This window comes from Zerene cesonia, chromosome 3 (genome assembly GCF_012273895.1).
Source record: "Zerene cesonia ecotype Mississippi chromosome 3, Zerene_cesonia_1.1, whole genome shotgun sequence".
NCBI classification, from domain to species: domain Eukaryota; kingdom Metazoa; phylum Arthropoda; class Insecta; order Lepidoptera; family Pieridae; genus Zerene; species Zerene cesonia.
The window spans coordinates 2,890,910-2,903,666 of NC_052104.1; the positions used below are offsets into that span (position 1 = coordinate 2,890,910).

The window sequence follows — 12,757 nt, forward strand, 5'->3', positions numbered from 1 at the left end:
AGCCGGTACCCCCCATATCTGGAGGGCCTTCCCCTATCCGCCACCTGGGGACGCGCCCGATGGGAGACCAGTAACTCCGCACGGGTAGACAGTATACCTACTATTTACTTACACTTACATATTAATAAATCACCAAATTTAGTTTTAGAACTGTCCAACATAATTTATTTGTCACCTACATTTTTAACTAAATCTTTATTGACTTTGAAAACAAAGTCACATTCCGCCGTTTGTATTTTGCTTAGAACTTTACAATTACACGACATATTTTGATGTTTTTTTTTTGTAAATAGATAGAGTAATTCAAGAGGAAGTTTTATAAGTATTGGACCCGTGCGAATCCGGGGTGGGTCGCTAGTTTTTCTATATAGACATAAGTACATTTGCCTCAAACAACAAATACAGTTTCCAAATTGACTCTCCAACTTACGGGTGAACGCCTTCCACGTCAAAATGTGTGAAGTGAAGATGCACCTTCTGATCATTTGTTCCATAGAAGAAATAATTACACTCAGTGTCCCGCGGGTAGAGGCCCGGATGGTTCGGTGACGTCACAACCCCCCGCCCCCACGCACTGCTATTATACACGAAGGCACATGGATATTCCAATAGTTGCTTCCCGGCCGTGATGCCGTAATCTGAAATTTATGAGTTGAGCAAAAATTGTGCTCCAAATTTCAATTTAATGTAACCCCTTTTTGCCCGGACATAATCTTTTTGTAAACGACTGTGTTTTGTAGTTTGTCATTTTTGTTGCATTACCGTGATTTAAACTTGATTGAATGTTACATTGTTTATTTTTTCATTTAGTATTTTCATTTTTATAGTTTGTCTGTTTTTCGAGTGCTCACCACAGCTTCCTAAACTAATCCGAAAGATTAAGTATTATTTGATCTATGTCTGTGTTGGAACCTCTATATATTAGATAATGGTGTTAGCCGATAGAAGGCCGTCTAGTTAAGTCCACAAACATTACATCTAATCTAGAAATAAGGCCGTTTTTGTATGTTTAATCCATCCACAGATCCATCTATTTCTCATGTAATACATACATCTAAGATACCAAATTGAACAATCACTTATTGATTCATTGGATTGGATTCATTGGATATTAAGAGTCAGATGAATAGGAGTGCTTTTGAAGTTATCCAAGCGATAAAGTACTACTTATGTTCTTTCATATGGTACAATTCGTAAGCTATTATTGTTAAACATCAGTGGGGTTGACATCCCTACCCTTTCCTTATAAACTTTTGACATGAGAAATTAAATTTGTATTCACATTATATGTTCTTTGTGTAATGTTCCTTATAAAAAACCTAAATTTATACATCCCGTAAACTTTATCGCATTAAATTATTAAGAAAATTTAAAACAGACATGGAACTAATTAAAGTCCCAATTAACTTTTATAACCTCTTTCATAACGCTAATCTAGCTATATAAAAACAAACCTTACCTTCAACGAAATAATATGAAATCTTGAAACCCCTGCTGTATCGTGATGAGTAAACACCCCTGAACTCTATTGCTAATTTTGGTCCATTCGACATTATTGCCTTCGGAACGTCGCTGCCACAGAACGACGCCATTTTCTCTAATCTCCCATCGACGTACAGAAACACGTCTAGCGAATCCATGCTCTCGCAACTGTAACAGGCTTCTATTTACACTTTGGTTTTTGTGACTGCTAAATAGGAAATGTTAATAGGTTTTGAGCTATTGAATTTTACGTTTGTTTTTTCTTAGATCGTTGCATCCCCGAATGATTAGGAGAAATTTAAATGGTTAATTACAACATCAACTGTCTTGAATTAGGTATTACCTGTATCTCAGACACCTGTGAGGGAGGAAAGGAGGAGCCTTTTAAATAGACATAAGGAGTGCTACGTATAAAACGTATGATAGAGTCCGTAAATTATTATAACGTATTTTTATGTTTATTATTGCCCTTCTGGCAATTGATAAAAACATAACGATGAGACAAATTTTTTAATTTGTAGATTTTAAGATCGAGTACTCACTGATCATTCATGCGATCGAAGTACTGATCGAATGAATGATCGGTGAATTATGAAGTTTTTTATTTGTATTTTCCACAATTTTCAGCTGGAATTGTAATTTTACTCTTATATTTTGGTCTTATTTGACCCTACTTTAAGTAAATTAATATCGAATGTGAATCACATTGCTAAAAATGGACTATCATATTCAATATGTATTTTACCTCCGAAATAGCCTGTCATCTACATAATGACTTATAAGAATAGAGTCATATCTTTCTTCATTCATAAATAATATTATTATACGCATGATGTTACTTCAGTAGTGGTTTTTTTCCATTAATTATGATTACAAAGAGCTTGATACGGAAACAACATAATAGGCGAGGAAATACAGTATCATTCACATGTCGTTTAATTAAGAATGAGATGATTAGTAATGTATGATAACTGATTTTATAACAAATAATATAATGAAAAACATTTAGATTCAAATAGGTTTGCTTTTTAGATTACGCAGAAATCAACTTTGATATGGCAATGACCTCCAAATTCGAAATCGTTTCGATATTTCCAGATAATTATTTTTATTTACAAATGGTTTTGTTGCGTGAACAATTTAATATAACACGAATAAAAACCTTGTTATAATGGTGTCGACGTTAATAAAAAACGCTGGAGAATTTTTCGTTAAGTACAACCGGCATTTTTCTCGGTCATTAGTGTTCATTTGGGACAACCCTACGCCTACTTACCTGAAAATACTGTGAGAGCATTCATTTTTATACCAGTGTGTAATGATTACATATATACATACATATCCGCCCGCATAATTATTGAAAAAGATAAAAATTCCTCGAATTTTCCTCGCATAGTTTTCATCCCCATCGTCATTACCATAAATCTTTTCTTAAACAAATTTGTGGTTTAGGCGTGAAGAAAAGATAAGGCAAATAGACAGACAGACATATTTACAAAAGCATATATAATAATAACAGGGCTAGGGATGTGAAAGTAAAGGAAATGATAGAAAAAAACATTTTCCTAGACATAATTGTACAGGTTCATCAATCAAAACCACTAAATTTCTGGGATTTTTAGTTATATCACCGTTTAGACATTTTTTTCACTGGCAACTAAGCTGGTGGTTTGCCTGATGGTAATCGATCATCACCGCCCATGAACATTCGCACAGGTATAGTGCCTCTGCGAATGCGCTACCCGCTTTTAAAGGGTAAGGGATAAGGACAGGATTGATTACTTGGAAAAAGGAATGGACTGGCAAGGGTGAGGCAAAGGAAATGGGCCTCCGGCTCACCGTACGAAACACAATAGCTGTAATGGTTTCCTTTTTTTATGTCACCGTCGGCAATGGATAAAGGGATTGAGCTTGATTGAGTTTCAAATGAACAAAGAATTTTCCAGAGGAATAAAGAAAAGAATTGGGAGGGGTAAGGAAGGTATACGACTTCCAGCTCCCCCACTCACCGAACGAAACACAGTAACATTCGTATGCTACTTTATCAATCGATCTCCGGTGGGGATGCGGTAAGTTCCCCAGCGCGAGCTGTCCCAATTCATATCGAAGCGTGCTCGACTCCCACATTCACAATAATATTATTAACTTGAATTGCTACCCCCACACAACCACTAAACATTAATAATTCCTCAATAAAGATATCATTTAATAACCCTGACCCTTAATATACACTTATCATGATAAACTTACTCAATAATAGTCCCCGTGACCCTCTGTAAGCTGAAGTCTTCAAACACAAGTCTAACCCTCTGGCGCCCTCTCGCTAAAAAGTCATAATGACAGTGCGTTTTCGGAGGGTACGGCGCTGGATGTAAAGGTGAAGTCAATTTGCCACTTGTACTTTTGTCCGATCTAAATTCTTGATCACATGAAGACGCTGTAAGCATATATCGTTTTAGTATGTACGTTAATCAAGCTTTAATAGTGATATGACAACAAAATTTCACAATCACAGTATATATAGATGTAGTAAAATAAAAAATTAGGTTTTTTTATGTCATAGTTAGCAATGGAGCTGGTGGGTCGCCTGATGGTAAGCGCTACCACCGCCCATGAACATTTGGAGAGGCGTAAGGTCAATTGCAGATCATTCGCCTCTACAAATGGATTGCCGTCTTTAATTGGGAAGGGATTAGGAAAGGATTGATGAGAGGAATGGAGGAAAGAACTGGGAAGGGTAAGGAAAAGGATATGGGCCTTCTTTGTTAACGATTATGTAAACATGTAGTATTAATACGAATTACTCTCTCATCTATGATGGTTAAAACTTCGTTTGATTTTTAAGCGTCTAAGTTTTTATCTAAGTATGTTATGACCATTATAAAAAGCTATCGGTACGCGGCTTTGTCCGCGTAGCAAAAGCAAATTCCCCATGGGAATGAGAGGTTTCAACGCGGTAAAAATAGTCACTCTCTGTCTTCCTAACTATCTTCAAACATAAACAATATCGTGAAATAATGAAAAATCTACATTCTTTGGCATTTACAATATAAGTAAGGATAATTTATCATATAATTAACACCTCATCTTGATAGCTATAAAATATATAGATATTACTGGAGATCATAAACTATTACCGCCCGCGTTCGCCAACAAAGCGCAACAATATAAATAATAAAACGTAACAATGACAGTGCGTTTTTAGGATAAGACTCTGGATATAAAAGAGAGATCAATTTGCCGCCAGTACTTTTATCCGATCTGAATTCTTGATGGCACGATGAAGCAGTAACGGTACGTCGTTCCAGTAATGGTATTTTTATACGATGTTTGTAGATTAGATGCTATATTTCGCGAATATAGATTGCGACCGTTTATTTGGAATAATTTATTAGGATTGTAATAATCATCATCGTATATTGTATCAAAACGTAAGTACAGCAAATAAAAATGTCAATCGACACTATTTTGATGTTTAATATCCAATGTTTTATATAAAATTGTCATGTAGATGCAACTATGACGCAGGAATCCTCTAAGAAAAGATTTTTACACGCTTTTTATTAGCTTCACCTGTATGTTTGTTTGTAACCGACTTCTTTGGGCGCGATTTTGACCCACTTTAAACGGCCAGATTTCGTTCAAACTTTGTAGATTTATTGAGGACCGATGACAATACACTAATTTGATAAAATTATTCCATTTTTCAATTTGCAAAATATGATAAAAGCGTGTTTTTTAGTTTTTTTTTAAACTATTATAATATATTATTGTATTTTCTGCTCCCAATGGGATAAAATTGGTTGCGAAAGTTTGTACCATGTAAGTCACGTGGACAAAGCGCCGACGGTTAGCAGGTATATTTATATACTTACTTGTGGCACTTACTGCAGGTCCTACTGAAGTTCCTTGGTTTACTTTTTTATCAGCATCTATAAGAATTCATCAAGTATATGAAAAACTATTATTACAAGTAACAGTCCAGAATAAATCAGCACTGAGCAATACTCTTAGCGTTGTGTAAATATTGCACATCAAAATTAAATATCTATATATTAAATATAGAATAATGTTTTTTTTACACTCAAAACGTCCACAGCACTATACTAATTCAAATTTAAAGCAATTACACACACATAGAATACAGGATGTGAGCAAAAAATTAAAATAAATGTGAATGACTCATTTACTATGTATTATTGTCTAGACAACAAAATTGTATGCTTACTAAACCTTCAATAGCGTTTTCGTTAGGTTGAAACTGATATCTCGCTTTGAAGCCTTGTCCAGGTGTTTTTGATTTGGCTATAAACTCCACAAGTAAATCAGGTCCTGTTGATAAAATTTCATACCCTGAAAAAACGGTATATGATAATTTTTTATAAACAAATATTAAGAAACTGTTAAAAGTTTAAAGATATTTGTAACAGCATAAAAAAAATTCGCACCATCTAGAAACAAATTAATTAATTAAAATATGATATTACTACATTTAAAGCGGACACATTAAAAATCTTAAATTACTAAATTCCTTCAAATTTACATAAGATAATAATACATTATCCTAGAATATTCATTGTTAAATTTAGTATTAAGCCTATAAAAGATAAAGCAATAACTTGTGAAGTAATAGTTTAATGGATAAGGAGAAGCCTTCTTTGAAGTGATTATCTTCAATGGGCTTTAATTCAGATCAGATTCTATTTGAGAGATGATAGCGATAAAGATCTTATTTTATACCATAATTATAAGACCTCTGTCAGCATGAGTGTCTTTCCTAGGCATAAAATTTAATTTTGAATGAACTTTTACACCACACTTTTAGCATATTATAGCCGTCATATTAAATGTAGACATCATCTGGCTTTTGCTTTATGGTATTTTTACATTAATATATCAGGTCTATATATTAATCAAACGACTGCAATTTAATACTAATAAACTATCAGTGAGGACGAGCTCCCATGAAAACAGGGTAATTTAATAGAATTCGTTAAGATTTAAAACAGTAAATGTCACCATAGTCTTATGTAGAAAAAATTGTACACACACTATTTTCTAATATAATAAACACAAAATATTACGTTACACTTATAATGGAATATGACAATCACCGTACCTACAATTTCATTGCACAGCATTGCAATGACCGGCGCGCTGGAAACTTTCCCATCAAAAACTTTAATTGTATCAGCGCGGTTGAGGCAACTAAAAGATAAAGTTTTAGGAATTTCAGATGACATTTCGAAATTTAAATATATGAAGCTCCAAATGAATAGACTGCCAGATTTAATTCAGACTTTTTAATTAGATTTGATTGTATATCTCACCTCTCGTCGCCTTTTTGTAGAAACGATTCTTCAAAAACTAATTTCACTCGTTCGTGCTTTCTGCAATTATGAAATTGAATGTTGAAGATATTAATAATCGTTTTATGTGTTATATCGTGGTATTATCAGGGTAAACGAAGCGAGCCAGAAGGCTGGCTTGGCATTATCATATATTTCGTGGTACACTTAAAATATGGTGATACTATATATCTTACGAGTTGAGTTCGGCATTGTACACAGCATTAGTACACAGCATTGATAGACATCTTTAGATGTGTTATCAATCATATAAATATATTTTTATCTACATTAAAAGTAACGGAGAATCTGACAATTTCATAGAAAACTTCGCGAACCCTTCTAAAGCACTCCTTATTGCTAGTTCTTGTTAGTAAACGTACCTTGCATTGAAATGATAATAGCATTGCGCGTTGCGATGGTAACTGGAAGGATACCTCGGGCTATAAAATTTGCCCTGGCTTGGTTTGTTCAAATGCGAATTGAACACATAGTCGCATTCCGAATCGGCTACCAAAACTCCGTTCGTCTCGAAATTACCTTCAACAATATAAACAATTTGGACCAAACAAAACGAAACATAAATTAGAAATTTCAATGAAAACTTCTAATAAACTGCCAAAGTATTTGGAAAAAGCTTGAGTGAATATTCTTCAAATTAAAACTAATTAATTGTTATTCAAGTTAATTAGACTTTTTTGGACTTTAATTATTGCCCGTTTAAGATCAATTTGTGAAGCTAAAATACTATGCTTTTGTTTAATGCTAAGATTATATAGGGCTAGGCTCTAAACGAGAATTTATTTGATTTACGTCTATCCAATCAAAACAAAGCTTATGAACTATCGAAGTTTTTAGCTTTACTTTTAGTTTTATTTATGATTTGATGTGTTATTTTTTTATATACATATATTTATCAGTACAAGTTATGATTAGCTCTATTTAGTCTATTGTAAGCTAGACTAGCTTAGGTTATTTAATAATATGAAAACCCGTCTGAAAAAATAATTAATAAAATGTCAGCAACGAATGAATGTTACAACTTACGTCTATCAATAAATTTGTAAGTTCCGATAAAGCCAGTAGCATTGGTTTCCTTTTCACCACTATTTAGTTCGAGGACTAATGCTGATCCATGGGAGTACAATGCTGGTGGTGCATCATTCCTATTACCACAAAGCACTCTTGACCATTTAGAGTACTCATTGACTCCCGGGATTCCAGGGGGACCCGGGCCGTGGATGTCGACTTCAGAGTATACCTTCAGATAGTCTCCATGGGTGCAACTGAAAATAAAAGTGCATTAGGTGATTTAGGCGAGTTTTATGTTTGCCTGGCTGGTCATCCGTTCATTGGGTTACAGTCCTAATACAAGGGGAGAAAAATCGAATAAAGCAAAAATTATTAAAATCCATTCAGTTGTTTTTGAATTACAAGTACTAATACTTTTTTATATAAATAAGATGATGGTATGGATGATGATAGGAAGTGTAATATGAAATAAGAATTTTTTCTACATTAATTCTTATAACTCGAGCCTCGAACTCCCGACTTTTCGATTTAAATCGAGATCCTAACCAATGAGCCACCACTGCACTGCCTCACGGCTATTAAAACTAGATCAAATGTACAAATTGAAATTAAAAAGGGAGCTGAAATCAGTCCGCATTTTTACTAATTCACCACTACGAAGCTTCATGAAGCCTCAGTTTATTTATGCAAGACTCGCATAACACTACTTCGCGATGTCGAAAGATCCCCAAAGAATTTTATAACCCCAAAGTGTGTCAGTGCGGAAAACAAAATTTTATTCCCACTGGATAAACTATGTTTTAGAGACGTCTCCCTCGTGAAAAATAAGTCACTGAAAGTTTAAGTGGGACTTGGTGTTCAGCGGCGTCAGTCGTCACACAGCTTTTTCCTAACAAACATTATGGAATTTCTTTAAACCGACATTTTAAAGGCCATTATATTTAGAGCGGTATCTTTGGTTTAGATCTTTTGACTGGTTTTGGGAGTATATATGTATAGTACGATTCTTTAATATTGCTTTCCGAATCGGCGATTAGTGGAAAAAAACATGACATGAGTAACACACGACAAATAAAATATAAATTTGTAACGCACTTATACTGAAGGCATATAATACATATATCATAAAGAATATTTTTTATCTGCTTGATATTATGAGCATTATGTGTCGTAACTAATAAATCTTATAAAGACGGTGAAGTAGACATCCAATGAAGAACAATATATCAACAATATGAGTAGACTATAGTTAGATAATAATCTCGCCTATAAAGCGTGCGTGTTTACAAAGGTTGCTACAATTATTGACAAAGGAAATCCTTTAGGAATAAGATACAGAGCCTGTCGAGAGATATCGATAAGTTTGCCGGATAAAGACAATTTGACGTGACCTTCTTCATGGTATATATTGTTATGAGTGTATTCGTAAGGACATTATAGGTATTTATTCGTTCGTATCACTGTTGCAGTATGATATACGGTTGTTCAATAAAGTCGTTTAGACAGGTCAACGGTGTTGAGAGCAAAGGGCGAGAAGGAGTAACAAGCCCGAGCTACATACGTCATGTTGTTAGCAGCTCGGGACACTATTTAGGCTGCCGCGTGTACGTCTTAATGTTTGTTTAAATATTATAAATCAATCGTATTATATGTGATATGTAATTACGTTAAAAATGGTACATACTACTCGTGAGGCATTGCAAATTATTATTTCGTGCAAGAAACTGCTTTTATGACATAACTATATTATTGACTATTATTGAGTTGAGACAACTGCGATATTATATAGACATTTTCGATTGTTGGATCAAAGGCGACTACTACTGGAAGTACGAATAATATGAAAGCCCATTAATGAAAATTACAAATAATATGTAATATATGTATCTGTATATATATATATATATATATATATATATATATATATATATATATATATATATATATATATATATATATATATATATATATATATATATATATATATATATATATATTAATATGAATTAAAAACCATAAGAAAATTGTGATAATATGTTTTAATTTAATGTTAGACCTACTTACGTTACGTTACGTTATAGCCTGCAAAAAATATTTTCATTGTTTGAAAGAGGATTGTTAAGACCTCTTATTTTCTATTACTATTGCTAATATTTCTTTATAGTTGTACTTTCCCTTTATATTTGGTTAAGCCGAAAATTCACCAGCACAAATGGATATTGACGAAAAAACCTCAATCCTATTACTTTAATTGAATGTATTAGAAATGTCGAAGGATCAAGGGAACAAATTATGATACGTGTTTTATTCTTAAATATTCGTGGAAATTAAACGAGAATATGAAATACTTAGTAACAATCATCGTGCAACTGAACCGTTGATTCTCCTGATGGTAAGCGGCCTCCACACCGTGAACCATGATCACACCACTCACCGAACGAACCAAAGTGGCATGCTACTATTTGAAGTGATTCTTTTTGGGGGTATGGGCCAGCTCGCGCCGGGTCGGTCCCGGATTCAGTTCTCGACTCCCACACTTTAAAAAATAATCTATAGATATTCATAAATATACAAAATATCGCAAAAAAAAACGTTTCAGTAATTTATTATCTTACATACACATTACTTTCTACATTTATCATGGCAAGAGACAGCTCAGATGATAATAGAATAGCAGAAATAAAAATCAATGCTTATTAACGTTTTTGTCAATTTAAGCAACAGAATTTTAGAATAAACATCGTCCCATATATTTAAGCGTACAAATAATAATATTTATGTAGTCATAACACACGCTCCTTTAACATTTCATATTTCCCGCCATTCGAACCTTCATAAACGAAGCTTTATATTGAACAATAAAATAAGACCTACGGTATTTATTGATTTTAGAAATGTTATGAGTATAATAGAATTGCCATGTACCATGATATTCCATTCTTTGACGGAAGCTGGCATTTTGATTACAAAAATTATGACGGTGAATTTTGTTAAGGGAATTATATATGCAGCGTTGATATATAAGGTAGATAAACGTATTTATTAGTTAACTTTACCAAACTGTGTTTTTATTTAGCAATGTAAAAGTTTTTGCTAATGCTATTAAGTATTCGTTCTCATTTATGATCGCCTTCCAATTGAATTTGAACCATATTAGTTAAAAGCTAGAAATCATATTAGTAGCAATAAAGTACATTTCCTTATAATTCGTTTAATTTAAACATCAATCAGGACATATTATTTGGCTATATCAGAAATTCCTTATCTGAAACATTTTAAGCATTATGGATTCTTTACAATACAAACAATGATGCTCTAAATTTATAATTTTTACTTATAGTAGCAAAACTGAAAATTAACGTAGAGGCATAAGTTTGTACGTAGAGTGGTTTTAATGGTAATTATAGGTCTATACTTTTGTTATTATTATCCCGGTTGTTTGCAATATTTTTCAAAGTGAAGTAAGAAGACTCATTAAATAAGTTTTTCACAACAACGTACGTATTTTATTAGATAATCCCACGCTTGTGACCTTTACACCGTTTAACTTAATTTAATGTAAATTGTTTTTCGTACTACAAAGCGCAGTGATTGTACATTTTTAGCAGCGCAGAGTTAATTGAATTTTCTTCACATATTACAATGAGCCGGATGCGTTCGTAACTTTACTCCATACACGCTGTGTGGTTTGATTTATGAATTCAGTCGTTTTAATTCATAATTCGGATGAATTTTGAACGCGACATTATATTGCGGAATCCATTCACATATTCACTGATGAATTTTCTTGCTAAGAAAGCATGAAAATTTAAACGATATTAAAAATAAAATCTTTTTGTAAGAGTATTTGCAAAATTAGTAAATACAATACTTATATTACTAATTATTGATGACAATGTAATAATTTGAAAATTTCACTAAATGAGAATTTTTTTTGAAAGAATAGATAAAATTTGGAATTTCTCATTTATAAAGCATTTCAATGCTATAAAACGAAAAATTAAATATAACTAAAGTTAATTTCTGATTACTTCATTACCTTAGAACTTTTAACTGATTGAACTGATTTTAAAGACTTTTTTTATTCGAAAGCTGGTATCTCCCATGTGGTCCCGTTTCAATTTTATCTACTTCCGACAATTTTAAGGTTAAGTTTTGTTAATAGTTTAAACGGACGTCATCTAATGGCATAATATCTTAAATACATCGATATGTAGCATTAAGCATTCAAAAACATAAAAATCAAACAAACTTATTTTATTTTTACTCAATACTTTTGATTACATACGAAACAAATGCCCCAATTTTTATCAGTCAATCCTTATTTCTTCGTAGATGTATCTAATTTTACGTAATCCTGAAATCGGACGGGATGTATTAATGTCATTTTTCTCTTAGCAATTCGCTAGCTGCTCTCAAGAAATCTGATGTGTCATTGTGATGTTCCTGAAAAGTATTAGGTAGACGTGCTTGAAATTGATTCCTCCCTAATGGATATCTAATCGAAGGAACCATTTTTTATGCGTGGGAATTTATATTATTTCAACCACGATCATTATATTATTGGTCTTCAATAAGATTTATCGTATTGATTATTGTGCTTATGTAACTAGGTGTTTATTGGAATTCTACAATTAATATAACATGTAAATACTAAAATAAACAGTTATACATAAAAATGGGAATCATTTTATTGATTTGCATTATCCATTTAAAACAATTATTCGGTGATTTAAGGTTACAAAATGTGCATGTTAAGAAAAATAATTATATCCATTACTAAGCATTAAAATTTTATGTAATTTATATGACTTTAAAGACTTGTAAGGATTTTACTTCATCAAAGTAAAAGTTAAGCAAAAATAATGTAATTAGTATTTTTTTTTTTTTTTTTT

At 32.5% G+C, this 12,757-nt stretch overlaps 1 protein-coding gene across 1 annotated transcript in view; it reads right to left on the reverse strand.

Annotated features, from left to right (window-relative positions):
* LOC119837527 (suppressor of lurcher protein 1-like) overlaps nt 1-12,757 on the reverse strand; it is a 44,885-nt gene that overhangs the window by 3,199 nt on the left and 28,929 nt on the right. The window contains exons 5-13 of the mRNA XM_038363116.1: nt 7,878-8,116; nt 7,214-7,370; nt 6,813-6,872; nt 6,602-6,690; nt 5,716-5,835; nt 5,358-5,414; nt 3,733-3,919; nt 1,460-1,650; nt 431-638 (exon numbers count right to left, since the gene is read on the reverse strand). Coding sequence (XP_038219044.1) covers nt 431-638; nt 1,460-1,650; nt 3,733-3,919; nt 5,358-5,414; nt 5,716-5,835; nt 6,602-6,690; nt 6,813-6,872; nt 7,214-7,370; nt 7,878-8,116 — 1,308 coding nt within the window. The remainder of the gene's footprint in view (nt 1-430; nt 639-1,459; nt 1,651-3,732; nt 3,920-5,357; nt 5,415-5,715; nt 5,836-6,601; nt 6,691-6,812; nt 6,873-7,213; nt 7,371-7,877; nt 8,117-12,757) is intronic.